The sequence below is a fragment of the Channa argus genome, chromosome 20 (assembly GCF_033026475.1).
Source record: "Channa argus isolate prfri chromosome 20, Channa argus male v1.0, whole genome shotgun sequence".
NCBI lineage: Eukaryota > Metazoa > Chordata > Actinopteri > Anabantiformes > Channidae > Channa > Channa argus.
The window spans coordinates 14,683,038-14,710,650 of NC_090216.1; the positions used below are offsets into that span (position 1 = coordinate 14,683,038).

General features: G+C 40.3%; 2 protein-coding genes across 2 annotated transcripts; one reads left to right on the top strand and one right to left on the bottom strand.

Moving 5' to 3' along the window:
• The first annotated feature begins 858 nt into the window (after positions 1-858).
• On the top strand, positions 859-12,427 carry cdc42ep1a (CDC42 effector protein (Rho GTPase binding) 1a). The gene is made up of 4 exons (XM_067487578.1): positions 859-1,103; positions 5,420-5,531; positions 7,310-8,273; positions 10,497-12,427. The coding sequence occupies exons 3-4, from the start codon at positions 7,802-7,804 to the stop codon at positions 11,201-11,203; spliced, it is 1,179 nt and encodes a 392-aa protein (XP_067343679.1). The 5' UTR covers positions 859-1,103; positions 5,420-5,531; positions 7,310-7,801; the 3' UTR covers positions 11,204-12,427.
• Positions 12,428-12,693: 266 nt separating this feature from the next.
• On the bottom strand, positions 12,694-25,378 carry sh3bp1 (SH3-domain binding protein 1). The gene is made up of 18 exons (XM_067487577.1): positions 25,158-25,378; positions 23,278-23,320; positions 22,860-22,964; positions 22,697-22,773; positions 22,252-22,363; positions 21,379-21,455; positions 21,178-21,265; positions 21,021-21,089; positions 20,788-20,878; positions 20,556-20,695; positions 19,066-19,177; positions 18,729-18,810; positions 18,567-18,647; positions 17,825-17,938; positions 17,399-17,496; positions 16,805-16,967; positions 16,327-16,682; positions 12,694-13,256 (listed from the first exon to the last, which is right to left on the bottom strand). Exons 1-18 carry the CDS (start codon positions 25,205-25,207, stop codon positions 12,985-12,987), a joined length of 2,130 nt encoding a protein of 709 aa, XP_067343678.1. The 5' UTR covers positions 25,208-25,378; the 3' UTR covers positions 12,694-12,984.
• Positions 25,379-27,613: the final 2,235 nt, after the last annotated feature.

Below are 27,613 nucleotides of genomic sequence, written 5' to 3' on the forward strand. Positions count from 1 at the left end.
CTGCGCAACTTTGTATGCACAAACTCCAGTTTTCCTTATCTTGCACCTGTGTCACATGAAACAAGCATTTCTTCTCATAGATCTTTGCTTTGGCGTTTCCTCCCTGACTTCCATGTTTGGTTGCTTTGTACCTCACTTGGCAAAAGTTTGGCAAAAGTTTGTTCAGATTTCATAGAGGCATGTAGACACATTTACAGGTACAGCCTCAGTTCCAGTCTTCGTGCTAACCAAACTGTCTCCTTGCTTCTCATTTCTCTACTGCCACTGAATCTTTTTGTTCCCCTTGCAGAGGAAGAGCACACACCTATTTTCCAATTATTCCTGTAACAAATATAAACTTCTCAAATTACAATCAACAGACAACTGGTAGAATTACAGTTACAGTTTGATTTAGGGAAGTTTAAGCCACCTGACAGTGGAGGTCAGAGTCATTCAGAGTTTAAAAGCTTTAATTGAGTAACATTAAAAAGCCAAACTGAGTCACAATGAAACAGTGTCAAAAATTTGGGTTTTCCTTAAGCTTAAGATCATCAGATACTCAGCTGATAAAACTTGATGATTACCACTTGACAAGTGGTCATATTTTTCACACCCTCTTGTAGATTGTTCACTTCGGGACAGATAACACTCAATGGTGTTTAGAGATAAACTTCACACATAACCACTTCATAAAATAAAAATAAAAATCCCACATGAATAATAACTTCTGGACCTCTGGTCTGTCAACTAGGGAGCAAACAGGTCAAACAGGGGCTTCACACAGCGCCTCTTTTGGCTGTAAACGCGCCGCGCGTTATTTTAGTTTATATTCCCTCAAACTGTGTTGACAAGTCAATTGGCTTTTTGCAGATAGACATCGGATTGAGGTGTTAGACGCGAAGCAGTGTGGGAGCCCCTCGTGTAGTCCTCTGATGGTTTCTATGGTCTCCGATCTACGGCCCGCCCCTTCCTCGCCCTGCGCGCTGCGCCGCTCCACACACCCAGCGCACCAGCGGGACAGTCCGGCCGCACCACCGGCTCACTCGGACCACGCTGACCTAAAACTCGTTTCTGTTGGATAAGATAAATACCCTGGAGTCAACCGATCTAATTTTCACCCCGAGGTGGGTTTTTTTAAATTAATTTCTGACGATTATTCACTGTAATATTCCTCACGAAGACGCACAAGGCTGCAACTTAATACGCAATGTTAATCGGGGCATTTACGCGCTTCTCTTTTTCATCTTAGTGATGTTAAAGCGTTGAATGGGCTGACAGTATGTACAGTGATGCATATTAACTTAATCTGTGCATTTCTACGTCATCTATGTGAATAGATACTTTCTATAAAGTTGCTGTATAACATGTAGCAGCTGTTATACTCATGTTAGTGTTTCTGAGATATTTTGAATGTGTCCTCTGTTACTGTGGCCTACATACTAATGCTTAGAGAGGGAATAACTTTTTATAACACAAATAGCTTCTCCATTACCTGCTGATTTAATTGTTAGCTACATGTTATCATGTGATTAATTATTAGCAATGTCCCCCCCCCCCCCCCCCCCACCAGACATTGAAGTTGATCAAGGGAGAAACTCTCCTGCTGTGCAGATAAAGAAAGCAAACATATTAAGTTTGGTTCCACATAAGGAAATAGAATAAAGTATTGTAAAAATGTGGACTAAAACTGTTGGTATCAGACATGGTGTTAATGGTCAGTGTGTATAAGCTCTCTGTGTAAGTTGTTGCAGTGTTATGAGAGTCTTTTCTCGGATGTCTGGCGTGAAATTCAATCCAGTCTTCACCATATTTATATTCAGCAGCAGCAGCAGCAGCAGCAGTATATCATTTCTATTTCACCGCTGCAGCCCTAGTACGAGTCAAGTCTGGCAGTGCTTTGATTTTTATCGCTCTGCCTTGCAATTACACCCGTTACACGACATGACCTATCAATTTTCATACACACCACTTAGATTACCAAAAAATGTAACCTGATGCAATAGAACATGACACGGGCAAGTTGAAGTAGGTGGTCCTGAAAGGTTTTAATTCAGGAGACAAACAGGCAGCACATGGGTGGACTGGTTACAAGTTGGGGGCAGTGGCCTTTTGACCCCCACAACCTGCCAGCCAGACATGAAGAAAACCGCCATGTGATATACCACACACACACACACAAACACTGATATAAATGCTCGGTAGCGTGCTACAGCCCACCAAAAAAACAAACAAGCTCAGCAGTAATCAATGCAATGCCAGCCTGCTTCGGTGATGATAAAAGAAAATCCAATAAACAACATGCAGCCATGGATCCATTTTTCCTCACTGTGTGACTGTGTGCACCCTTTTCATGTATAACTGACTCTGTAATTCCCCGGTTAGTCTCCCCAGAGTAGGCGTACAGTATATCATGCTTTGATACTTCTTCTCTCTCCTCCTGTAACTACTCAGCTCAGCCGGCAGCAGAGCGTTAACATATGCATGTAATGTGTTTCCTGTACATCCCCCTCATGTGATTTACTCTAATCACATGGTGCTTTTCCAAGCAAACGAGAACCGGCATTCCCTGTGGTCATTTTTTATTTTTTTTTTTACCTGTGTTCTACATTCCTCTGAGGGGACCGTTTGTGACCTTTGGGTGTCATTGACGCAATCAAACAGGAAAGGGTCAGTTGCTAAGGTGCAAACTCTGAATCTGGCTGCTGTATTTGTTTTCACACCACGGGTTTCCCTGTTTTTTTTTTTCTTTTCCTAAGGCCACATTTGCTAATGTTGGGAAAACTTCTCCATCTTGGTCTGTCATTACCAAATGGTTACAACTCACTCATCTCATAACAAATGCTAAACCTCCAGTGAACAGGTAAACTGAGTTGTAGGAGACTGGCCTGTTGGTCACTTTCGGGTCAATAAACAGCAGGTCTTCCAGCTAAGTGGTTGGTCAATGTTGTGACTTTTGGCCATGAGGAGAGAGACATGAATGAACAAGGCATCTCTACCAACTCCCAAATCTTGTGACAAACTTTACTATATATACAATATATAATTTAAAAATTACTATTCCGCAAGTTGCTTCAGATATTTTCAGAAACAGTTTTTAGTGAAAAATGTTACCAAGCCACCATGATAGGTTCAAGTTTGTTTGTTGACTGGCTGCTGTCCAAGATTTGACAGCATGTGAACTTTTCACACAATGTGTCCAATTTGCAAAGTTTTCCCAGCACTGGATGGTCTCCACGTCTGCCTGCTCTCTTTGAATCTACACTTTATGAAACTCAAACGTACCATCATTTTTCTAACTTCTGTAATTTGTTTCATACAAAAAGTCTGAATTAAAATAAATTAAAACAATCTTTAACAATTACACTTTAAGACTTTTTAGTCTTTGGAAGTTTTTTGGCCAAAGGAAAGTTAAAACAAAAAAGCTTTTTTAAATGATTTTAGATAAACAGATAATGTGAATATAAGGATAAAATGTACTGAATTGACTGTTTGCTGAACCACCCTGATGTCTTCTTGGGGTTGACTGTTTCTCTTTTTCCAAAATCAAGGCAAAACACAAGAGCAATAGTGTAAAAATTGATTTGTTACTTAATTATTAACATTTACAGCTCTTGTCAGCTGTAGGCTTCATCATTTAAGACAATATTACATAAAATGTAGTGCACAAGATTTTAGGTTTACAGTTTTTTTTGTTTTTTTGCCATCACATTGAAATGTTACCTGGACATTTTGCGTCATCTGCTTAAAGCTGAAGGAAGCTTTAGGTTTAAGTTAAAAATGACAGTGAGAGTTGTCAACATTTAACTAAAAACGAAATTGAAAAAAGTCACAATCTAGAAATGGGAATTTAGATTTGTCAAAAAATACATATTTTTGACATTGCTATCATTTTTTTACTGATCAGCCTACATCTATAGCCAAGACCAGTGTGTCTGTGAAAAGCGGAAAGGGGCTGATATCTACAGCCATTGCAATGAGTCAGTCAGGTTCGAGTTTTTGTATACCTTCCTCACTTGGATGGATAAATTTAGGGTTTTGTTTAGTGGAATGTGCAAGTGTCAAGAGAAATGTATGAGAACTTGCAGGGGCACACAGCAGATGCAAACACAGAGAAAGTCCACAAAAAAGGGCAAACTGTAACTGGCAGATCGGTAAATGCAGGAAACAGAGAGCCTCAGAGAGTATGGATATTTGTTGAAGCATGAAAATGTCGTCTTGGCCAAGGAGGAAGTGTAGTTATGTTTTGCTTGGATTCAGATGGAGCGTGGATGGTGAAAATAGGAAAGTAATTGAAATTCAAAGGGCGAGCCTAAAAACGCGGCCTTGTGTGTTTGTTCACCTGGTTAACAGGGGTTAGTAAGAGAAGGACACGTGAAGAGAGGCAGAGAGAAGGGAGGGCAAGAGCTGTGGCGAAACACAAAGTCCAATGCTAATTTTACTCCTGCCTATAGCAGAGGAAATAGTTCTGAGTTTAAGTCATCAAAAGTAGAGATTATGTGTTTGTTTGTGTGTGTGTGTGTGTGTGTGTGTGTGTGTGGCCCAAGTACAAGTGTGTAAAGCTATGGAAGGGAGACAAAAGAAGGAGAGACAAATAAAGGGAAGAAAATAAATATTGGAAGGAAAGAATGGAAGATAAATGAGACGGAAAGAATCGAGAGAAGCAGAAAGAGAAAGAAAAAGTGTGCGAAGAAGAGAAGAGAGAATGAACGAGAAAAAAATTGAGATTCTGACTCAAACGTGGTTTCAATCTGCACTGAGGTTTAGAAGAAAGATGTCTGATGGTCATAATCGAGAGGAATCCACTGACTGATGCTCTGTTTAGGAATGTGTTCATACACACATGCACGCACACACACACGCACACACACACAGACACACACACACACACACACGGCTCCTATTAGACTGTGGTTACTCTGGTTTATATCCAGCAAAGCCACCTCAAGCAAATACTGTGCATAGTGACTTGGAAAGAGTTTACTGAGCCTGTCTGTGATGTACAAATGCACTGAAATCCCCCGAATTTTGTTTTCTCCCCAAAGAAAGCCACTTAAAACTGAAGCATCCTGAACTCAACGTAAAGTTTAAGTGCAAAATGCTCACAAACTGACCGCTGAAAAGAGATTCTCATTTTGAGTTTAGGCTCCTGAAATCTCATTGCAACGTTTTCTTTTAAACAGTTTTCACACCGTTGTCTCACAGTTGTCACTGTGAAGACACAGATGATATTTTGCCAAAACTTTGTCAAATATAAAACGTTAGAAGACTCTCTTCTCTTCTTCAGATGAACCTTTCTCCTACTCTCATTTCCCAGCATCTTTCGCTTCAGTTCTTCCATCCTCGCCTTTCACTGCGATTTGTTAAAATTAATCTTCATGTCCTGCTTCTTTTTGTCACTTCTCATCCTCCATTTTTTAAAATTTTATTTCCTCTCCGACAGGAATCCAAACCAGTGGACCAGCCAGCCAGGGTTGTAGTACTCACGCCTCACCCGGAAAGAGGCATCCTGCCTGGGATAATGGAGGAGAGGAAGGATTAGAAGATAATCCACGGTACATGTGAGGTCCCCCTGTTGAGAGGTCCCCTATGCTTTTCCAGTGTCCAAGACTTAGACAGGCAGGCTGCCTCTGGGATTTTTGTTTCCCCTTGTTTTGTCATCCTTGTGGTGATGCTTCTTAGGTCATTTTATCTGATGCCAAGTGCAAAGAAAGACCAGAGACGAGGAAAAGAGCGTACATTTGATAGGAGCACTTGTGCACAGAAAATGAGCTTTGCCTGGAGGGTCCAAATACATAAGAAGAGCTGCAGTGAGTGACCCCCTCTGAGCTGTGGTTGAAGGTCTTTAACAGGATTACAGGCAGAGACAAAGCACCAGAGCTTTCTGTAAGCACACAGACAGAGTAATTAATGGCTCCATGTTTATTCCTATAATACAGTCATTTATTACACGGAGGTTATTCTCATTAACTTAAATATAACGAGACAAACACCTTGTCTTATTGGACAATGAGGACGGAGCATAGGTCCCTTTGTGTCACGGACTGCCGTCAGTGGAGAGTTGTCTTAATCAGACAGACTGCCTGTCCCCTCAGTGGAGTTCATGGGAACGCACCCAAGATCACTGCAGACTCATAGTGTCTCAGATTCTACATCACACCGTCCCTTTGTGAGCCTGGATATGGCTCTGCTCAGTGCTGGTATGTGCTGGGTTTCCTCCCTCTCCACTCCCAGATGCCCCACTTAAAGCGCCAGCTAGGGGAACTGGAGCCGAGGGCCTGGGGACTGCGGTCAGCAGCAAATTAAAAGGGCTGTTTTGGACCTGACGCAATCCCCATCTCGTGAATCAGTGCAGGCCATTAATGAAGCCAGACGGGGCCGTGCATGTGTGGGAGGCATTTTGCTGCTGCCGTGAAACGCTTAAAGAGAACCAGAGGAGAACTGGAGGTCCAGGGCTGCCGTTTGCTATTAAAAATATAAAAATGGCATATCCATTACTCTGCTGGCAGAGAACGTCACATGGCAAAATGTTTTGACTGCCTTTATTATAGACTTTACAGAAGATATTATAAGGCTGTTATTCAAGTCTCTAATACAACCCAATATCAAAGATTTGTTAAATTGTTTTCTTTATGTGCAGAGATGCAGGAGAGCTGTGCTCCTGTTGATTTAAAGAGATCTGCTTTTAAGGTTTTAAGTTTTTCAAGTGAAGTTCGCACCCTCTAACAAAACAGAAAATATCAATGATTGCTGCATAATTAGTATGTTGGCATACTTCTGTAGCGCCGCCAAATCTCAGATTTTCTTATCAGGAATTATCCGTTATCTCTTCCTAGCTCGCTGAGTGTGCCTTCCCTGTCTATAAACAAATCTGATTCTGCTGAATGAGTCCTGCCGCTCCGCTTTAGACGTGTTATAAGTGTTTTCGGTGTTTTCAGTGTAAAGTAGAATGAACTTTGTGTAACCTTCATGCTAGACAAAGCAGGACAAAATGGATGCAGGAATTCCCTGAAAGCCCACCCATTTCATGGATAAGAAGCAGACTTTGGTTTGTTGCACAAACAAAAGTATCTGTGGTCTAAATTTAGATGGTTCCAGACCAGTGGATATTTGGAACGCGGAATCCTAAAATCCTGCAGAAGGACAGATCTGTCCAAAAGACAGTAAAATGGCTTCACTGCTGCATATGCAAAGAAAGCAGATTGGTCTCTAACCGAAATCCACAAAAAAAACTGGGAAATGTCATGTATTTCTTTTAACATGTCTCAAAATCAAATACATCCCGGTCTGCATTTTAAAGATAGACCTTTTTTCCTGTTTTTGCTCTTGATAGATGGTTCCATGGTGCAACCGCAGAACCATTTGCAGCTGGACCTATTTCTGAGCTGATGTCGACAAAGCCTAAAGCAAGCCAGCCGACCTGACCACACTCCAACTGGCCCGGGTGCCTCCAGGAACACAACTGCATAGTGTTCTCCTCAATTTCTGTCTGTTTAACTCTGCCAGCCATGCATAACATCAAGCTACAAAGAGTGGGACAGAGGTTTGCCTGCACATAATAAACAGAGATAATATTCGAGTGAACTATTTGGTGCTGTACAGCTGGAGATCAACTTTTCAGAAATTACACGGTTTCAAAATCCTGGAATAACCTTTGAAAGCTATTTTCTAGGCCCATACTCTAGATTGCTGTACTGTCAGTGTTTTATGCACAATTCTAAAAGAAGAAATTTTACTTTGTGCTACAGTTTATGTGATTCAGTGGGATTACAGGCAATTCGAGACATTCTTGCAGGATTTTCAAGTATCCAAATATATTTTGAGCATGAATATCCAAGAGAAGCTGTCAGGCCTGAAAGGTCTGGTTTCACACTCCCACAGCAAGCGTCGCTTTAAAGGCGACCTAACGGTGGAAATGATCAGCCCTCCGCTGGGAGACTTCCGCCACACCATGCACGTTGGCCGTGGTGGCGATGTGTTCGGGGACACTTCCTTCCTCAGCAACCATGGTGGGTCAGCCAATGGGAACAACGGAGAAACGGATTCTATCTCCTCCCCTGACAACAAGATCGGAGCGTTCTTCTCTAGGACGCTGCGTCAAATCAGAAGGGGGTCTGACAATCGATCAACAGGAGGATCAAAGGATCTGTCCCCACCGCCTCCTGCAGTTTCTCCTATCATAAAAAACGCAGTCTCCCTCCCCAGGCTGGACGTGGATATGCCTAATGGGAGTCCCATCACCAAAGTGCTCTTCCCCAGTTCTCATAGTACGCCAGAGGAGAAGAAGAGCTCTTATGGTGAGTCCCACCCGTCTTATTCATTGGGGGGAGTTGCCTGTGTCTACTCTGTTGAGGCGTATGTTTGTGTACAAATTGTGGATGATCCACTTCTCTCTTTCTTATTTCTTGCCTTATTGCTAAAAGAAGCATTTGCTCTTTAACAAAATGCACAATGTTTTGCATGCAAACGTTGCTCTCATGATGTCCCTCTTATTTAAGGATTAACCAAAGCACAGCGCCAAAACTGGAAACATGTTTCCCTTTAAATTAAATGGCAACAGTGCTAAATAAAGTTAAACACATGTGCAAAGGTCAAATGAGTTAATTAGTGGTAACAGGAAACTGCCGAGAAGTAGCAACCATCTGCGGAGCTGCGGGGAAATCCATCCATGAGTTCTACCCAGTGACTCGGAGACAGATTTGCCCCATGTTTTTAATAAACCTCCATGGGTCCAAATCAGCAGCACTCACACTCATAACGCGCACAGATGCAGACAGAGCTGACAACAAGCCGTCTGATGACCCGTATTAACACCATGCTCATGTCTCATTACATCTGACCTCCCCCAAGCGGACGTGTGTGTGTGTGTGTGTGTGTGTTTGTGTGTGTGTGCATGAAGGGGTGAGAGAATATAAACACAAAATCAAAGAAAATGAACTCGTGGGACTTTTTTTTACGTTTCCTTACTATTCACACAAACAGCAGACAGTTTGGCATTTGTGAATTTACAGTTTTAGATGGATTTAACTAAACAGGTTCTAACACAGCAGAACTCATTCAAGTTCCTCAAGAGCCACCGTTCTGCTTGTTTTCTAACTATTGCTCAACCACTCACTGTTGATTGACTGAACACACCTGATCCAGGTAATCAGCAGCGGGGCTTCAGCTGTCGAGGGCCTGGAATGAGTGTCTCTGTTATAACCTCTTAAATCTTGGGCTGGTAGGTCAACTCCACTGCCGTTTGCCCCTGCTACCCTCAGTTTGCACTAAGCTAAGCTAAGCTAAGCTAACCATGCTCTAGACTCATATCCAGCAAACAGATAATGAGTTGTGATGTAAATACAATTACATTTTGGGTGAGGTAACTAGTGTTATTTTAAAATATATATTCAACAAAGAGAACATAATTCATTGCTTACTTTGTTGTAATAATTAAAGCTTTTTTTAAATCCCAGTTATTATGTTTTATGATTCATGGATGGGAGAGTCTGCAGCTTTCATCCCACCAAATCCTCCAGAAGCTGGTCTCTCTGATTACGTCTTTCTTACTCACTAGTTAAAGACAGTGCAGAAGTCATCAGATGTGTGTTGTTTTATTTAGTTGGAATGAAAAACCTCCAGACTCTTGACCTTTTCCAGTAGGCATTTAGAGGAGCTGTGGTAATTCACCCATTTGGGTCATGAAGGCAGAGCGGTGTTAGTGTGTGACTTGTTAAGTGATCTGGCAGCATCGTCCAGATGATTCACTGTTCATAGAATGGAACAGCTCAGCACTTTTTCAGGCCTATTTTCTGTTTTTCTTTTTTTCTTTTTCTTTCTTGCTGGCTGGTCATCATCGGGGGGGGGGGGGGGGGGGGGGGATGTTCTCAGATGGGATCACACCGCCCTCTGTTGGAACTGTGTGCTAAGGTCTACAAAGAGTTTCATATTGTCATTATATTCATTAAAGTCATATTTACTTAATAAAAAAGTACATCTGGAAATACATTTAAAAACTCCAAATAGAAATTTTTGACTTTTATCCAATTCTGGTCCAAGCAGAGATGTGTTTTTAATGTTTACCTGGACTCACTGATTCATTTGAATTGTGAGTTTGCGTTCACTTGTCAGGTCAGGTTTCGCTAAAACCTACTCTAGTAATTTCTCTTATCATAAGCTTTAAGCTATGGTAACTATTTATTAAAGTACTAAATGTATGTAATTGAAATACATCTTGCTGGGATTTATCTCTATACATGCACAGATTTCTATTAAAAAAATTGTGAGGTTAGGAAATAAATCCTATTGCTTTCGTTCCATTAAACTCATATGTAAAAAACAGTTTTGTTATTTTAAGATAAAACCAGGCTGGCTGTTCATGCCAAGCTGATAGCTGTCTGTAGTTTTATATTTACCTGAGACATCTGAGAATGGTGTAATATTAGGATTTCCCAAGATGTCACACTTGTTATTTAAAAACTTATTCAACAGAACACACACAAGTTGGATTTAAGGTACTGATGTCTGTGTCTGCTCCTCAGGTCTGGAGTCTGGTTTTGTCACACTGCCTCGTCTCTCCCACTCTGAACGTCAGCAGCCCTCCATCTCCCTCCCTATTTCCTGCTCCCCTAACATCCACAGAGGCTCTCTGACTGACGCAAATGATACCATCCCATCCACTTACTCCACCTCCATTCTTACCTCTGAGCCCAAAACCACAACTAGTGCCTACTCCAACTCCCTCGCCTCCCTGGACACCTTCACATTTGACCTAGGCCCCTCCCTCATGAGTGAGGTATTCAGTCTTATTGACGGTCACCCGGAGGAGCACAGCCATGCCTGGGAGGGAGAAGAGGTGGGGTCAGCGTGTGGGCTGACCGCTGAGGGATCAGAGATGGACTCAGCTACCATCTCATACGTGGATTCCCTGCTAAGGGAGGATTGTGGGAGCAGGAAGAGCCCGCAATGGGACGAAGAAGAGGGCAGCATGACGGAGGTCAACGGAATCGGGTTTTCTGTTAAAGCGCCCGATGTGGTGATGGGGTCACCGGAACGAGTGAGGTTGGGGATGGCGATGGAGAGCGAGCGGTTCCAGAGCGCTACAGATGTGCTTTCACGCCACTATGGCACCAGCGTCTTAAAGGGACAGAGCAGGATGGAGACTGCACACTCAGAGATGATGGTCATCAGTCAACCAAAGAAAATGTCCTACAACTACATGGATGACGAAGATGAAATCAAAGTCTGATCTAAGCAAATCGGAGATTATTCACTCTAAACTGAAAACAGTCTTCATCTGATGTTTGACTTCTCTGTATTTCCAATCAGTTCAATCACTTTACATGTATGGCTCTGTTAACAGGATGACCAAGAAAACTGCAACGTGAGTCCGGAATTGTTTATAATGGATCCTTTGCTTTTACACAATTTCATTTCAAAGATGTACAGTTTTAATGCAAACCTGTTGCTGAATGTATCTAAAAGGACTGAAAGATTTGATGCTGTATGTTTCCAAGCTTAGTACAGACAGAAAGAGAAAAGAGACGTGGGAGGGGAGGAGGTACCGGAGAACTTTAGAACAGAGCGCAAAAGTCATGAATGAAGCACCAACATTACTCAACGTACATTAAACCCATTATTCTACTTTATACTTTACACACCTCCTTACAAGTGGAGCTTAGAAACAACTGCTCCAACCTTTTGCATCACTACAGTCACTCGTAAACATGTCACTCAGGAATACACTACCAGAGGAAGAAAGGGAAGAGAATTCATGAGAGATCTGCAATCTCAGGATCAGCCTTGTTTGAGAAAGATAAACCAGAGAAATACAAACATCTCAGTTACTAAACTAATGTTGAGTGCAAACGTTTGCATCCTCTTATTTTGAAAAGGTCAAATTAAGAACATTTTATATGAGTATAATACTTATAGTCATATGCAGCTGGTCCTTTCATCATCAGAAGTAAGTAAAATTAAAAAGTTACACCGTGTAAAAACTAGCATTTCCCTTAATAAACTAATAAAAAATAACTTAATTTCTAATAAAATAAAAATTGTACTAGCGGAATGTGTATTAAATATTATCAAAAAATCTTTGTTTTAGATTGTTGATATTTCAAAATAAGAGAATGCAATTTTGCAGCCAACTGCATATGGACTGAGGGAATATGACAAGTGAATACTAGTACTTGCTAGTTGCAACTAGAGCCTGACATACTATATAATACTTCATTTTATGCTGCAGACGTTTTATATAAATACTCTGTGCACCTTTATAAGTACAACTATTGTTTTTTATGAAAGAATTGTCATTTATATGTTCTTTTATACAACTGAAGATATCAACTGACCTCCTATAAATATGTACTTACAGCATGAACACCTGCAGTACATAGTGCAATTCACATCCATATGCTGCAGTCAGTATACTATGATGATATACATTGACAATAAAGATGTTTTTAATTTGGTTGAATAGGCTTTTATTTACATATATGTGTTATTGCTCAACATCTTAGGTCAGTTTTAAGTAATATTCCACCCAAATTGTTAAGAAAGTGAAGGTTTATTTTGTGACTTCACTTCCACCATCCTCTGTGAAACTTTGGGTAGAGTTTCATTTAATAACTGAAAAATAAAACCCTGAGATTATTAAAGACTTATTGAATAAGCTAATTAATTATGAATAAGTAAATGGTTTTGAATAAGTATGGAAAATATTTGAAGACTTGTGGGTAATATGGATTAATTTATTACTTTGACTGTTTTACATTCTGGGAAACAAGCCATTGGTAACTAACAAATAAATAATTGATACTGGTTTTAAAAATGCAGGTAAACCAAAGTAACCACAAAAACTAAGCTGCAGAATATAAACATAACAATTTAGCACAGCACACTATGGATGGATGATATTACAATGCAAACCTAAGGTTTTTTTTCCCCCACAAAATACAAAAGTGTTACAGCTACTCTTAACCAACCAAGTTAGAACTATTCACATGCTCCATAGATAAATGATTTTTCTCACTGAGCTACAGAAGAAACTTCTTTTGCCTGTGTTGGTGGAGGAAGTGGTGGAGGACAGTTTGGGGCTTTGACTCCCGGTTTTCTTGGCGGAGGCTTTTTGATACTGGTTGTCTGAGCTCGGGGTGCTGGTGTTGGCTGGGTCCTAATGTCCGCGGTCGCTGGGGCTGTGGTAGGGGGAGGAGGAGGGCCCGGGAGGTTGGACGGTCCTGGAGGTCTTGGTTTGGAGTACTGAACGGACATGGGCTCGGTTTTGTGCGGGAATCTTTTTGCTGCATGAAAATAAAGAAAGGACTCCACTTAGAAGAGAACATTATCCAAATTAATTCTATTTTGAACAGTCCCCATACAGACACTAAGAAGCCTCAATGAATTGCCTGAAATCATCTGTAATGTGTGTCAGCATGCAACCTTGATTAGCTTGTTTGTGCTCGGTGACCACTAAAAACATCCCCCGGACAGATCAGATAATACAGCTGCTTTTTGAGCACTGTCAGTGCTATTCAGTGAGTCTTAGTCACAAGAGATTTCAACATCACACATCATGATAAGTTAGAGCATATTTCTTAAACCGATTCAAGCTAAGTTACATGTTGTAGCTTTAAAGGACTGTGTTGTAGTGTTGTTTTATTCAAAGCAACGATATTAAACAAAGAAATAATATTTTTCTCACAAATGAAAAGAAACTAATGTAATTTTTTTCTGCTTACTCCGTTTAGCTTTAGTTTGTTACTATTCTTTACATGTTTGCATTAACTTAACCTATCATCATGATCTCAGACTTGTCACAGTAGCAGCTTTTACAAGTCCCTCACACCTAAATCTAATTTAGTTCAAATAAATAGTGACATATAATACCAACGTATCTTCATCCTTTTGAGTGAAAATGTTTTAATAATAATGTGCTCAGTGGAACTTGCATGTTCTCCACCTGCTCAAAAGAGTCAGTGCTATAATAAAATGCAGTGTAGTTTTTCGCCGATATGATTTTGTCAGTGTGGATGTGGGTTTTTCCTTGATTTCCTTTTCTAGATAGTTATCAATGTTTAGATTACCGGTTTGCAGCATTCAAGGGTCATTGAGGTCTGACCATTTGCTGCCAAAAAGTGTGACATTTAAATACTATTAGCTGGAAAAAATAATTGTCAAGGACAAATCATAGTTGTTGGATGTGGGATACGGAGTGATTTGTGGTGTGTGTTACAAATTATTGCAATAGATCTTTGAGGGTAAAGTCATTGAGTTGCCAGTGTCAACATGTCAGTCAAAGAAACAAATAGTGCAGACTTGTCACGATGTGAAGACATATTAGGAAAAGTATTTCAGCTACCGACTCTGAGGCAACAATGTGGGAAATGATGCACGACTCTAAAGGCTGATATTTTAGTCAGTGGTGTGAGTCTTCCTGTTTCATGTGTACTTCCTGGTTGTTACAATGCGAGTGGTAGATTTATTTTCAAGCAAGCGCTTTGGCTTATGAAGAAAAGGACGGAAGAACTCAAAAGAGTGACATATAGTATGAAAAAGGTGACCTGCCTGTGCCCTTAGTTCTAAAACAGCCGTGAAAGAAGAAGTTTTGGACAACTTAAAGGGGAACTCTTACAGGGGAATTTGTTGATCTTAAAAAAACTACTCAACCTGTGACAACTTTTATGTACAGTGACTCAGCTCAGATATAATAACATTATTGCATCATGTTGGCCTGGCTTACTGCAAAAGTTTAACAGAAGCCTCTGAGAGACATGATTATGGTGACTAGACTACTATGTGACACATCAAGCTGATTCATCATGGCAAATTAGAATGCAGTGTTTTGGGGGCTTGTCCTGTACACAGCACTAAATGTCAGGGAATTTCATCTTTATCTGCCTCACGTTTGACATTTCTTTCTTAACTTAATGACAGTTTGCTGCTACATATCTGGAGTGACCCATGCTAGTGTGAAAGCCACCAACTAAAGTGTTAACACGTTTTTCTTTCTGTGTTATCAGATTTTGAAACAGAATTGTTACATACAGTGCCTTGCAATAGTATTCATACCCCTTGAAACTGTCCACATTTTGACACGTTACAGCTACAAATGTAAATGTATTTTATTGGGATTTTATGTGATAGACTGTGGTGCAGGAAGGTAGAGCGGTTGTCCACCAATCTCGCAGTTGTTAGTTCGATCCCCGGCTCCTCCGGTCACATGTCGAAGTGTCCTTGAGCAAGACACTGAACCCCAACTTAGTTGGTCCCGGTGAGCGTTGGCCAGCTGCATAGCTGCTCCCCCATCGATGTCTGAGTGTGTGTGTGATTGTGAGTGTGAATGAGAAGCAGTATAAAGCGCTTTGAGTGCCAACAGGTTAAACAGCGCTATATAAGTGCAGACCATTTATCATAGAAAGTGGTTGGATTTGATGGAGAGCATCTGTGAACAGTAATTTTCAAGTCTTGCCACAGATTCTGAATTGGATTCAGGTCTGGACTTTGACTGGGTCATTGTGACACACGAATATGCTTTAATCTAAACCATTCCATTGTAGCTGTATTCCATACAGCTCTGGCTGTATGTTTATGGTCGTCCCATTGTAAGGTGAAACTGAATCTGACCAGGTGAATCTAATAGTTGTCCCGTGGACAGATTGTCCCACCTGAGCTGTAGATCTCTGCAGCTCCCCCAGAGTTACCATGGGCCTCTTGGCTCCTTCTCTGGTTAATGCTCTCCTTGCCCGGCCTGTCAGTTTAGGTGGACGGCCATGTCTTGGTAGGTTTGCATTTGTCCCACATCATTTCCATTTTGGGATAATGGATTGCACAGTCTTCCATGAGATGTTCAAAGCTTGGGATAAGGCTTTAAACTAGCTTGGCTTTAAACTTCTCCACAACTTTCTCCCTGTCCGGTCTGGTGTGTTCCTTGGACTTCATGATGCTGTTTGCTCACTAATGTTCTCTAACAAACCTCTGAGGGGCTTCACAGAACAGGTGTATTTATACGGAGATTAAATTACACCCAGGAGGACTCTGTTTACTAATTAGGTGAGTTGTGAAGATAATTTTTTCCAATGGATTTTAGTTAGTGGTATCAGAGTAAAGGGGGCTGAATACAAATGCATATCATTTATAATTTTCGTTCCACTTTATAATTATGTACCACTTTGTGTTGGTCTATCAAATAAAATCCCAATAAAAAAAAATTTATGTTTTTGGTTGTTACGTTTCAAAATGTGGAAATTTCAAGGGCTATAAATACTTTTGCATGGCACTGAAAAACAGAGTATCTCAAAAGATTCCTTTTCACAAATGGTTTGTCTAAATGTCTCTTTAGACAGCCACTGGCCTCACAGGATTTGGACTCACGTTTATTTGGTGAGGTGATCTTCAATGATGCTTTGGGAGAGTCTGGAGGTGCTTCCAAAATGGGCTCCAGCTGGCCTTGATCCAAGCTCTGCTTCTGTATGAGATTCCAGATCTGACCTGGGTTTCCTGATGGTCCTGTTGCTCTAGGAGGTGGGACTGGAGGCTCACTTAGTATTGAGCTGCAGAAAGTGTTAGACAGTAGAGTTGGGCTGGAATTGAGGGAGGGCAAACCGCTGGAAGTTGGGTGTGTTGATGGCGCTGTCTCAGAAGCAGGGCCTCCCCAGGTGGATGTGCCGGTGCGACTCACAGAGCCAGATTTCACCAAGAGGAAGCCACCACTGTCCTGGGAAGCTGTGCTGATGGATAGAAATAGATAAAGATTCAAGTTTGAGGTCCAAACAGTTGCCACATGGCGGTGTTCTATCACCACAATAATGACTGGAAACTACACGGTGAATGCAGTATGGCAGAGCAGTACCTGCCTGTCTTCGATAAAGGTTGGTGAAACGAGAAGCAAGAGGAGGCTGTGGATGAGGAGGAGACTGTTCTGCTCAGTTTCTCCTTCTCCAGAGACTGGAGGACAGGAGAAGGCATAGTCACATCTGGGAGCTCGAGCAGATCTGGGACCTCAAAGGATAGAGCTGACCAAGAAAAAATAAGACAAAAACAGCAAATGTATGAAGTTGACAGCATTACATTTAAACAATAGTGTTGGTCAGGCACTGATAATAATAACATTGAAGCCTGTAAAACTGCTAACTAATTGTGACTGAAACACAAGCCCTTAAACCCTCATACAGGTTTCAAATACACCATCACGTAAACTAAACATATTTGCAAAAAATATAAATGAACTTAATTACTTTCTTTTTTTTTTTGAGAAAAGCTTGATGTTATTTCAGTTTATCTCGTGATCATTTGGTGCAAAATCCTAAATAGATTTTTGCCTAATCAACGTACTAGTCACTAACTATTTCATACACAATGCACTGAGAGAAACAAAGGCACCCACAGCTAACTTTTGCCCCCCAAAAGATCCCCTTAGTGAGAGTTATGCCATCATAACTAATACCTTCAGGGAAGAGGCTGGAACTGTACTGAATAAGAGGCTCAATGACGGTGACCACCTGGACTGAAGAAGCTGAAGCCATGTCAAACAGAGCAGCTTCCCTAAAAAGGCAGAAAGACATATATATATTAAATATATATTTAACCATGGTGCTGTTTAAATAAAAATTACACTTGCTAAGAATGGTGTACTGAGCTAGCAAAAGCGGTTGAGGTTTAACCACTGAGACTATTTCTGCCACCAAACCCACTCTTCCTGCAATTCATATAAGGATCAAACAACAATGCTCACTGCATACAAAGCTTATCACAGCTCGTCTTTTATCTATGGACAGAATGCTATGGTTTTTGAAATGTCATGTAATGGAATGGAGTGTGATAATAATACACCAGTGGAATACATAGAAAAACGGAGGTGTTATTTATGTACCCTTCAGCTCGTGGCCAGAGCAGGTTGGGCCCCAGGACTATAGCAATGTTACTGGGTGTCATTTTGTTTACAGCCTGCTGCTCAGACAAGAGAGACAAGAACTGGACCAGGTACCTGACAGGGAGAAAGAGAAAGAAACACAAAGCAAGCATGGATTAAAGGAATGATAGAAAGGAGACACGGGAACCAGGATTCCACAGGTTTTAGATGTTTTGAGAAGTATGGTGTCCAATGCATGAAGAAACGCCCATGATTCTCTACAGTGCATAATGTAAAATTACTAATTATAGACATTAATGATGACAAGTGAAAAGTCAGCAAGTCATATTTAGAAACAGTGGGGGTTTGAACAAATGCTGTCAGCAAACCAAAATGCTATCATAAGATAGTGATATATTCTTAGTTTTATAGCAATGAAAAGCATTGTTCCCACATCAAATTAAGTTTACCTCAAGTACTTAGGATCATGGTTTCCACCCTCTTTGTTGTAATATACATTTTACGCAACAGAAGGGAGTGATAATTCCCTCCACCGAATTACAGAGCTTTTTATTATTTTGAAATTGTATTTTAGATTTAAATTTTGATGTTTTAATGTAACTCTTCATTTTTCTGAGAACAATGTTCACAACACTGTAAAACTGTTTTAATCTAAAGTTTTAGCAAGTCTTAAGCTGTGTTCTGCTGAAGTGGAAAGACACATTTGATTATGTGATTTGATATGTAAAAAATGAGTACACACCTGAGGTTGTTGTAGTTTTCAGGGGGCAGTTTCTTCAGTAGTGCTCTGAACTGGTCCAGCTTCTCTGTCAAGTCTTTTTCCCTGTGATGAGAGAAGTTAAACTCAAGAAACACAATCACAGTAAAAAATAAGACCTATTCAGAGTGGAGCTAATATACACACCCTGCTGCTTTAAACCAGTCACTGTAGAGCTCAAAGGTCATTAGAGGTTCAGGAAGTTCTCGTAGGTAACTCTTCAAAGCTCCTGTTAAAGCAGATAAATGTCAGTATCACTGAATGACAGTTCATTTTCTATAATTCAATATATTTACTAAGCACATGCTGTATCGTATTATGAATCCCTTTCTGTTTGCTCAAACTTGAGTGGAAGTGATGTATTTTAAGTTACTAGAAGCTGCAACAGAGGCTGTGCTTCAAATAGACTTAGGAGGAACTGGGTCTACTGTATATATCTGGCTGACCAGACGAGTAAGAATGTTCACGGCAGACACAGTCTTACCAGCCACAGCATGAGGGTCCATGCTGAACTCGCTGTGGTCAACCACTCCTTGATCCAAACATGTCTTCAGCCTCTTCACCACTGAGGCTGCCGCTGCCAGACGAAACAGACCCTAAGAGGCACAGATGAGGAGAGGGTGGGGGGACGACAGAGGTGGAGAGTAAGAGTGATTAAGTTGGAGAGATGGATGGCAGTGGCTCTGCAGTCACGACCATGTCGAGTTCAAGTCAGTTTCATAAGTCCGGTGGGTTTCAGTCATGGGTGAATGCAAATACAAGGTGTGTTTTCTTACTAATAACTCCAGGAACCTTCTCGTGGCTAAGAGACCCTTTAAGGGAATTCTCACCCCCCCTGACTTTTATGGGTGAAATTTGTTTTTAAACATGTTGGGTTTGTAAAGTGATGAACAGCATTTTACCCATCAGCACCAGAGTCATTTCTACTCCAGCATTTAATTCAATTTGTCAGATAAGTAGCAAAACTAATCATTTTTGTCAGCTGTATGTTGTGTTTACTGTTGCTATGCAGATGACACATAGGTCTTCCTGCCTCTCCCGTTACATAACTCCTCTGTCTCTTCAGGCATTTATTGCTGTTTCTTGGACAGCTCTGCTGGAATACAGAGCAATATCTCCAACTCAGTCCCTCTAAGACAGAAGTTCTAATCTTCTTAGCCAGATCTTCCATACAACACAGCATCAGCATCAACCGAGGTTCTTCAGTGATGGTCCCCACAAACTCTAGCAGAAATCTGGGGGTCATCATTGACGACTAACTGTACTTTACTGACCACATCTCCTCCATCTTTCAGGCAGTAGATTTGCTCTCTACAGCATCAGAAAGATCAGACCCTACCATTCTGAATATGCAAATCAGCTCCTGGTTATATCGTGCCTCAACCACTAGTGCCCTGCTGACAGGGGCTGCCAGCACAATCAGAGCCCTCCATCTGATCCGAAATGCAGCAGCATATCTCATTTGTGATCAGCCAATAAGGACACACGTCACTGGTTTCCAGTAGGTGTCCACATCAGGTTCAAAGCTCCGACTTTTGTCTACATAGTGGTCAAATCAGCAGTACCTTCCTACCTGAAGCCATTTAAGCCCACTGAGATTAGCCTGTACATCTGATTTTCACACAGGAAACAGGATTTGGTTCTTTGCAAGTGTAACAATAATATTTTATACATTTCAAGCATGAACTGATGTGTAAACCTTTAACTAGTGTTTATATATTTAACTTCAAGATCATAAACACTTCTACAGCTAAAAATAACACAATATCGCATTTTAAGGGAAGAAAATCACCAATATCCTCTGTACCTGAGAACGAAACTAAATCAAAATAAACACTAGAATGAAAAAGAACTGCAAATAAATGTCGCAGGAGCTCTGAGCAGATATAAAGTAAACAGGACGAATACTGCTTAGCAGAATGTAATCAGGTAATCATCATCGTGAAATCAGCATCCACTTCCCATCGGACTCACCTCCTCTCTCATGCCTGTCCTCAGCAGCATGTGAATGCACTCCTGGATGGGTGCAGCGATTTCTCTGTTGCTTTGAGAGAGATGGGAGAGCAAAGGCTCCCTGTAGACCTTCTGATTTGAAAGGCTTGGTGCTGGCCCACCTGGATCAGAGGAAATAAGAACAGAGATGTTGATTCATCTTTCAAGCACAGTGAAGCAAATAAGAGGACAAACTGATACAAACCAATGTCACCTTTTTGGTTGTGATTCTCTTTGAGCTCACTGATGTTTTTTTCCAGGAACTCATGAGAGTTTTTGTGGTATTCTGCCTGAAGCTCAAGAAGCTGTAGATGTTCAAACAAGAGAGGTGATGCAGTCTGTGATTAGACTACAGCTCATAGTGCATAGTGTCTGTGATGTCTTCCATTAAATTTTAGTTGCAAGTAATTGAAAGGATAAAAACTAAACTACACAGCTGCAACTCACACGAATGAAGTAGTTGGCGTAGTCATCTTCTTTTGTAGCAAAGTGATACAGATCTGCAGAGTACTGGTCCTACAAAGACAAAAATGAGTAGAAGTCAGTGGTCAATACAACATTAGTAATAGTCTTGCTGCAGCCCTGGAGGAGGAAACGCTGATACCTTGATGCTCTCCAACTTCCTCCACGCTTCTTCCACATCTTCCCTAAGACCATCCTGCTTTGCCTGGGGACCAGTGCTAGTCTGGCTCCTGTCCACACACACACACACACAGGGAGCCAGAGAGAGCACAAGTCGTAAAAAGGTGTAATAGTGACTGACTACTTCGTGAGGTGAACCAGGGACTGAGACTGTGTAACTTACCTCATTCTTGCATTGTTCCAGTCAGTAGTGAGCTTTGCAAATTGCTTCTTATTCCGTAGAATCTCGGGTAAATCATCCTAATAGGAAAAACAGAAGGTTAAAATAAGTCTTGGTGAAGACTATTTCTGGTCGGTTCAGCTATTTTGTAATATATCCATTTTATGTCTCTTTACCTGTATTAATTCAGACAGTACACAATGTTAACATATAATTTGGATGGACAAAAAAACATTAGTACTCATGTGCATGTAAAATATAGGTGTGTGTGTGTGTATACTTTAAGAATTAAAAAGATAACAAATTATTGAAAAATGAAGAATCATGTTAAAAGGATTTTGCAATCCAGAGTATAGGTCAGATCAGTGTTTTTTAAGGAACACAACATTAAGTTCCATGTTATCACACTCATATCTCTTCTTAAAACCAATCTACATCAAACATATCTCAATTCATAAGTCCCTCTTGTGTAACGAGTATTCTGTGTGTTCTCAGACACAGTAAGCTGTGGTAAAACGTGCCTGCACACACCATCTGCTTCATACAAACCACAGCGATTGGCAGTATTATGTACAGTCGCTTTGAAAGGAATTCACACCTCTTAATTTCTCACATTTCACTGCATTGTAAATTATTTAAAAGTGGACAAACAAAAAAAATCACAATTTGCCCATTAATCAACACATAATAACACACAAACCTAATTTTAAAAATGTTACAGACTAATTGAAAATCACAAACTGTCAGAGGGTCTGATAGATGAAGGGTCCTGAGATGTTGTTTCCATTATAAAATTAATTTACAATGAAGTAAAATGCGTGCAAGGTTTCAGATTCTGAATATTTTCCAACACAACTGTATATGAGTCATTTTCACCTCACTGAGCTTGTTGAGTGGCTCCAGAACTTCCTTCTCCACTTTCATCTCAAAGTCTGCCAACATGGTGGCCAACATCTTCTCCATGAAACAGCACATCTCCAGCACCCTCCTGCCACACACAGATGGTTTAGATGTCAGAACTTGCAATAAGAACTAAGTATTAAACTGATATCACTAAAAACCAGCTGATATCATTAATAGAGAATGAAATCAAACGACTACACTATCAAAGCCTCTATAATTGTCCTAAAAACTTTCACATGGTTCTGGCCACAAGCTGTGCACAGAGCGTAGGGTCCTCTTTCTTTTTCATCCAGAACTGAAAACCTGAAAACATTCATATTACAGCAATGAGGTTTTCAGATGACAGCAGTTGATCAAGAGTTCAAGTGCAAAGCATGGAGGGGAGGGAGGGTGGACAACTGAGGATCAAACCCGTCACCTGATAGAGGACTCTGCATCGAAGTCTTTCAGGCTTTCTGCCATGCTGATGGACAGCAGCATCAAAGGAAGCTTTTTCTGCACAGAGAGAGACAAACCCCTTTGAGTAAATAGCCCAATCTTTTCAGACACGGAGTGAAGAGGTACAGTAGCAGCATGAGCACCATTCGCTTCTCAGCATCCAGGCCCAGCTGACTTTGCAAGCAGCCCTGCAGCTTCTTGTGAAGGACCTGGGCCGCCTTCTTGGCCGGTTCCACTCGCTGCTCCACCTGCATTCAGGCACAGACACACAGACAGTCGAGTCCCTTGTGTTTCATGAAACTCTGCCAAAGAGCTTTGAATAATTATACGTGTTTGTTTTGTTTTAATATTGTCCAAAGATAAGTGTTATTCCAGGAAGTGGCATGTTAGTGAAAAAAAAGCATCAGTCACCATTATGTAAAACAGGAATAACTGTTTAGGTTGTAGCTTCTAAACCCTGTGGAACAATAAAATACTATAACAGACTACAGTTAAAACAAAACCATATTACAATATACAATATAAACTATTGGTATAAAACCTAATTGTCTTTGTTCTTACCATAACCAGGTCCTCGTGCAGAAGGTCAGTAGCATCTTGTGACCTGCATATGTAAATGAGTTATTGTAGAGGTGGGGGATATAAAAACTTGTAAGCATAAATTAGTTAGTTCGCTACTTTAATAATCAAATACAATTTCGTTCTAATTTACAGTTTCAAGTTTCAACCCTAATGCTATTATTTCATTATGATCTCATGATTGTTTTCTCAGTTAATCTATAAAATGGCAAAAAAACTAGTGAAAATGACCACCTATATAATATATCTATATATATTCATCATTAGGTGGGACACTCAAATGATCAGCAAATATAACAATAACAACCTAAAGCTTAAACGTGTGGACGGCTGCTGTGGTTTCGTTTAGTACCGGCTCTGCGAAAGGAAACACCAAACCCTTCCTCTATCAGTACAAATAACTATAAATGTGGGATTGACATCAATAATCTTCACTGCAGCTTTGAGAACAGAACTTTAAGCTTGTGCCACACACAAACACACACACACACACACACACACACACACAAAAGGAAACCCAACCCAGTTTGCAAAGAGGTCAGATGAGCTTCAGCACCTCCAAGGTGTAGCTTATTTCCTCCATTAAACATAACATCTGATGTTTAAGACACAAAATACAAAGAGGAGAAATCCCCAATGTGTTTTAACCATAACACAGTTCCTTTTTTATCTCTGACTTTCATTTCAACTTTTTCCTTTGAGGCGGGAAAAAACATTTTATACACATAGTGTGAAAATCCATCTGTCTGTGGTGGTGTTTTGCATCAATCAACCTGTTCTGAGTCATTGTTACCTAGCCCTCATGTAAAGAGCAGATGATTCAGGAGTACTTTACTTCTACACAAAAGGGCAACAGCAAAACAATCTTCTTTTCGTGCATGCTGCACAGTGCATGTAAATGCATGAGCAATTTGTTTTTTTTATAGGAGTGTTTGTCTTCAAAGGTCACACTTTCGAAACAAAAGTAGAACTAGGTGAAGTGCTACCGTGGCATTCAGAGCCCATGCTGCTCGGCTGCAGATGCATGCTGTGTAGGTTTATTATTAAACCAGCGCATCAGAGGCAAAGTTAGCATTGTCTATGCGCGCACACACACACACACACACACACACACACACACACACACACTAAAAACCTAAGAGTCCTGCTGCATGCAGGCGTGTGCCAGGAAAACCAGGCAGGGCCTACATATTACTTGGTCAACCACTCACTTTTGCAGATGTCATGCAGAGCAAGATGAGCTTCGATGGTGCAGATTATGGTTTGTGATTATCAGGAGACAAAACAGTTAAAGAAACTTGGATGAAATTTCAGTGAAAGTGTGATGCCAAGTCTTTAAGAATACAAGTCTTATTCAATGTGTTCTCACCATGTATCACAACATTGGGTCGGTTTATCCGACCCCAATATGCTGAGTCTCTCTGGCTGGTGTTAACCTCAAAGCCCCAGTGTTTGTCACTTTCAAGAGGAACAAGCAACTGTAGCATTCCAGCCTTACACACGTCTCAACATTATGTTTGCAATGGTGAAAATGAGAACATGGAAACCAAAGCAGAATTTAACATTTCCTCAAAGCAGAACAACAGTGAATAAGTTAAGTAAACTGTAGCAGGGGCCCTCACATGACTTATCAAAGCCAGTAAAAACTTATGAACTTAAGAAAATGAAATAATCCTTGAGGGGTTTTACTATCTAGACTTCTTAACACTTCTTTACACAAAGACTGTGAGTCACGAGCCAACACGTTCTCTTACACCAAAGCATTCAGCTTTTACGGTTCAACAGAATTGAATTCACTGTATAAATGAGTGTGAAAGATTTTTAAAAAGCTAAGAGAAGACATATCGTCCTATAGCACTTACTTTATCGCAGAGCCGAACTGCTTCAGGATGCTCAAAGACTGCCGGAGCATGCTGGCAGTGGAGCCCAACCAGCTTTACTACCTGGTATCCTGTTGGTAAAACGTCCACTCAGAGTCGCGATTATGTCTGTTTATCAAGGGATGATGCTGTTACTTCATCTGCGTTTGATGTTGTGGTGTGTTTATGGTGTCAGTTTTTGTTCTTGTTTCAGGGGTGTGCTGTTGAGTCGCATCTCACCGAAGGTAGGAAATGAGGAAGTTGCAGCTGCAAGGGGGAAGAGATCTTCTCAAGTTTGGCAGTTGCATTATGATTTAACAGTCTGTCAAATAAAACACTTGATTTACAGAGGAGAGTGTTAACTCCGAGATTATAAAGGTGTAATACTGGAGTCCAACTGTGAGTGGGTCAGTTTCTGAGACATTTGCAGATGGACAATCAGCGTACACATGCAGTCCCATGCCAGACGCTTTACTGGGTTAGTTCATCTTTTTGTAAACGCTGACACTATGTGCTAAAGAGTTAAAAGGATGTGAAATGACCAAAAGGGGAAACTATTAATGCTGCTGGCTGTAACGCAAATCTTTTTTTCAGTCTGTCAAGTTAAACTTTTTTGTGCGGTCTTACTGTTGCATCCAATGTCTATTTTCAGTACAGTTTTTTGTTTCATTTGTCATGAGGTTTCTTGCCTTCAACTGACAACAAAAGATATATAGAAACGAAACCTTAGTTAGGCTATGTAAACATTAACATCCAAAAAACTTTTGTCTGCTACACATCCAATACCACGAGAGCAGCGAGAGTGAATAAAGCAGGAAAAGTGCAGTCCCCAAAATAAATAAATAAATAAATAAATGATTTTTGCGTTCATCTCATAGACCCATGTCTTGGGTTTAAGGTGTAAACTTCATCTATACAAATCAATACATTTTGTCAATACAGACAAAAGGGGACAGACCAAGTTTGCATCTCCCTTGATAAAATTATTTAGAAATTAACTTTCATTTCTGATGAATATTTGCTATCGTTCAATGAGTTTTAAATATTATGTTAAAAAAATATATTATTTGACAATTTCTGAAATTTCAAAATAAGAGGATGCAAACATTTGCACCTACTTGTATCTAATTAATCTGTTTTTATTGTCAGAGCATTTTGTGAAAGCAAAAATGTTCAGAACTGATTGTCTATAAAATTATATCTGGTCCCAAATCTATTATTAAACTGTCCTGTAACGATTTACTAAAGCTTTGTACATAAACTTGCATAATAATAGATGCCAGATGACCTCTACAATATGACATTGTTTAATCTGACTTGTGTTGAGGGGAGGTAGCTGATGTATTAGCACAATGGTGAAATGCATATTCTTCTGAATAAATACAGATGTGAAAGTGAAATAAAACCCCAAATAATGACATTTGTACACATTTATTACACATTTGGAGTGAGGGATTGTTAAGTCTTTGTCCCAACGTAACAAATCTCTTTTGGTCTCCATTATCACAAAGGCCTACAGATTGGGGGAAACAGGAGTTATTGGGAAAATGGCTTCACAAACTAAAAAGGCATTTATATTGTTGAAACAAACATAAACCCAAAATAACATGGGAAAAAAACATGAAAGTGAGAACTCTATGGCTTTGTGTTAAATACTGTTTTTGTGTAAAAACAAATTCTGTAAACTTTAAATATATCTGTTATTAATACAGTGTACTAGTTAAAGGGCACCTTCTCTGATTTTGGACTTGCATCTTTTAGTTCTAGTTTGGGTAGTACTTGTACATAAATGCCATTATAGTCCCTTTGACTGACCTATATCAACATATCTTTCTACTTCTAGCTGAAAAATGCCTCCAGATGACATCACTTGGAGGAACCTTCAGGTCATATTTTGTTATCTTGTTGGTCTTACTATGAAGTTTTAATCATAGTCAAAATCCTTTTCCAGAGTTCCCTCAGATGACATAATATAAACTCCTTAAGATGAAAAGTTCCTTTGGGTGATGTCATCTTCTTCAACTTGTCTTCAACTTGAAGCAGTAAAATAATTTTTAATACGGGGAAGACAGAGGGAAGTTTAAAAGCTTAATGTACATTTACACCCTAAACCAAAGCCATTGAGAGCTAGTTGAAAACTGGTGAAGTTGGCCTATAAACATCCAGAATACGATTGGAGTTCAACTGAGTGACGTACCTGGAACATCGACAAAGTCCTACCGAGTCAAAGTGACAAATATATGGTTAGCGAATCATTGTCTGTTATATGTTCTGCTTGATTTTCTGTGCATTGCGAGCTGCTGGCTGATGTTGATGCCTGGTCAGATGCTGCAGTCTAGTGGTGACAACATCTAAATGCACATAACAAATAAGAACACGCTTGTATATACACACACACACACAGTGCCAATAGCTACACGTCCACTTTTTTAATTAAGTGGCCCCCATGTAACATGAGA

Excerpts from the sequence above, each read along its gene's own strand:
- cdc42ep1a (XM_067487578.1), top strand. The coding sequence starts at position 7,802 with ATGAATATCCAAGAGAAGCTGTCAGGCCTGAAAGGTCTGGTTTCACAC. Across the intron at positions 8,274-10,496 it reads GGAGAAGAAGAGCTCTTATG|GTCTGGAGTCTGGTTTTGTC; the intron begins GTGAGTCCCACC and ends TCTGCTCCTCAG.
- sh3bp1 (XM_067487577.1), bottom strand. The coding sequence starts at position 25,207 with ATGCTCCGGCAGTCTTTGAGCATCCTGAAGCAGTTCGGCTCTGCGATA. Across the intron at positions 22,965-23,277 it reads TGCACGAGGACCTGGTTATG|GTGGAGCAGCGAGTGGAACC; the intron begins GTAAGAACAAAG and ends GCCTGAATGCAG. Across the intron at positions 16,683-16,804 it reads CCTTTATCGAAGACAGGCAG|CACAGCTTCCCAGGACAGTG; the intron begins GTACTGCTCTGC and ends TCTATCCATCAG.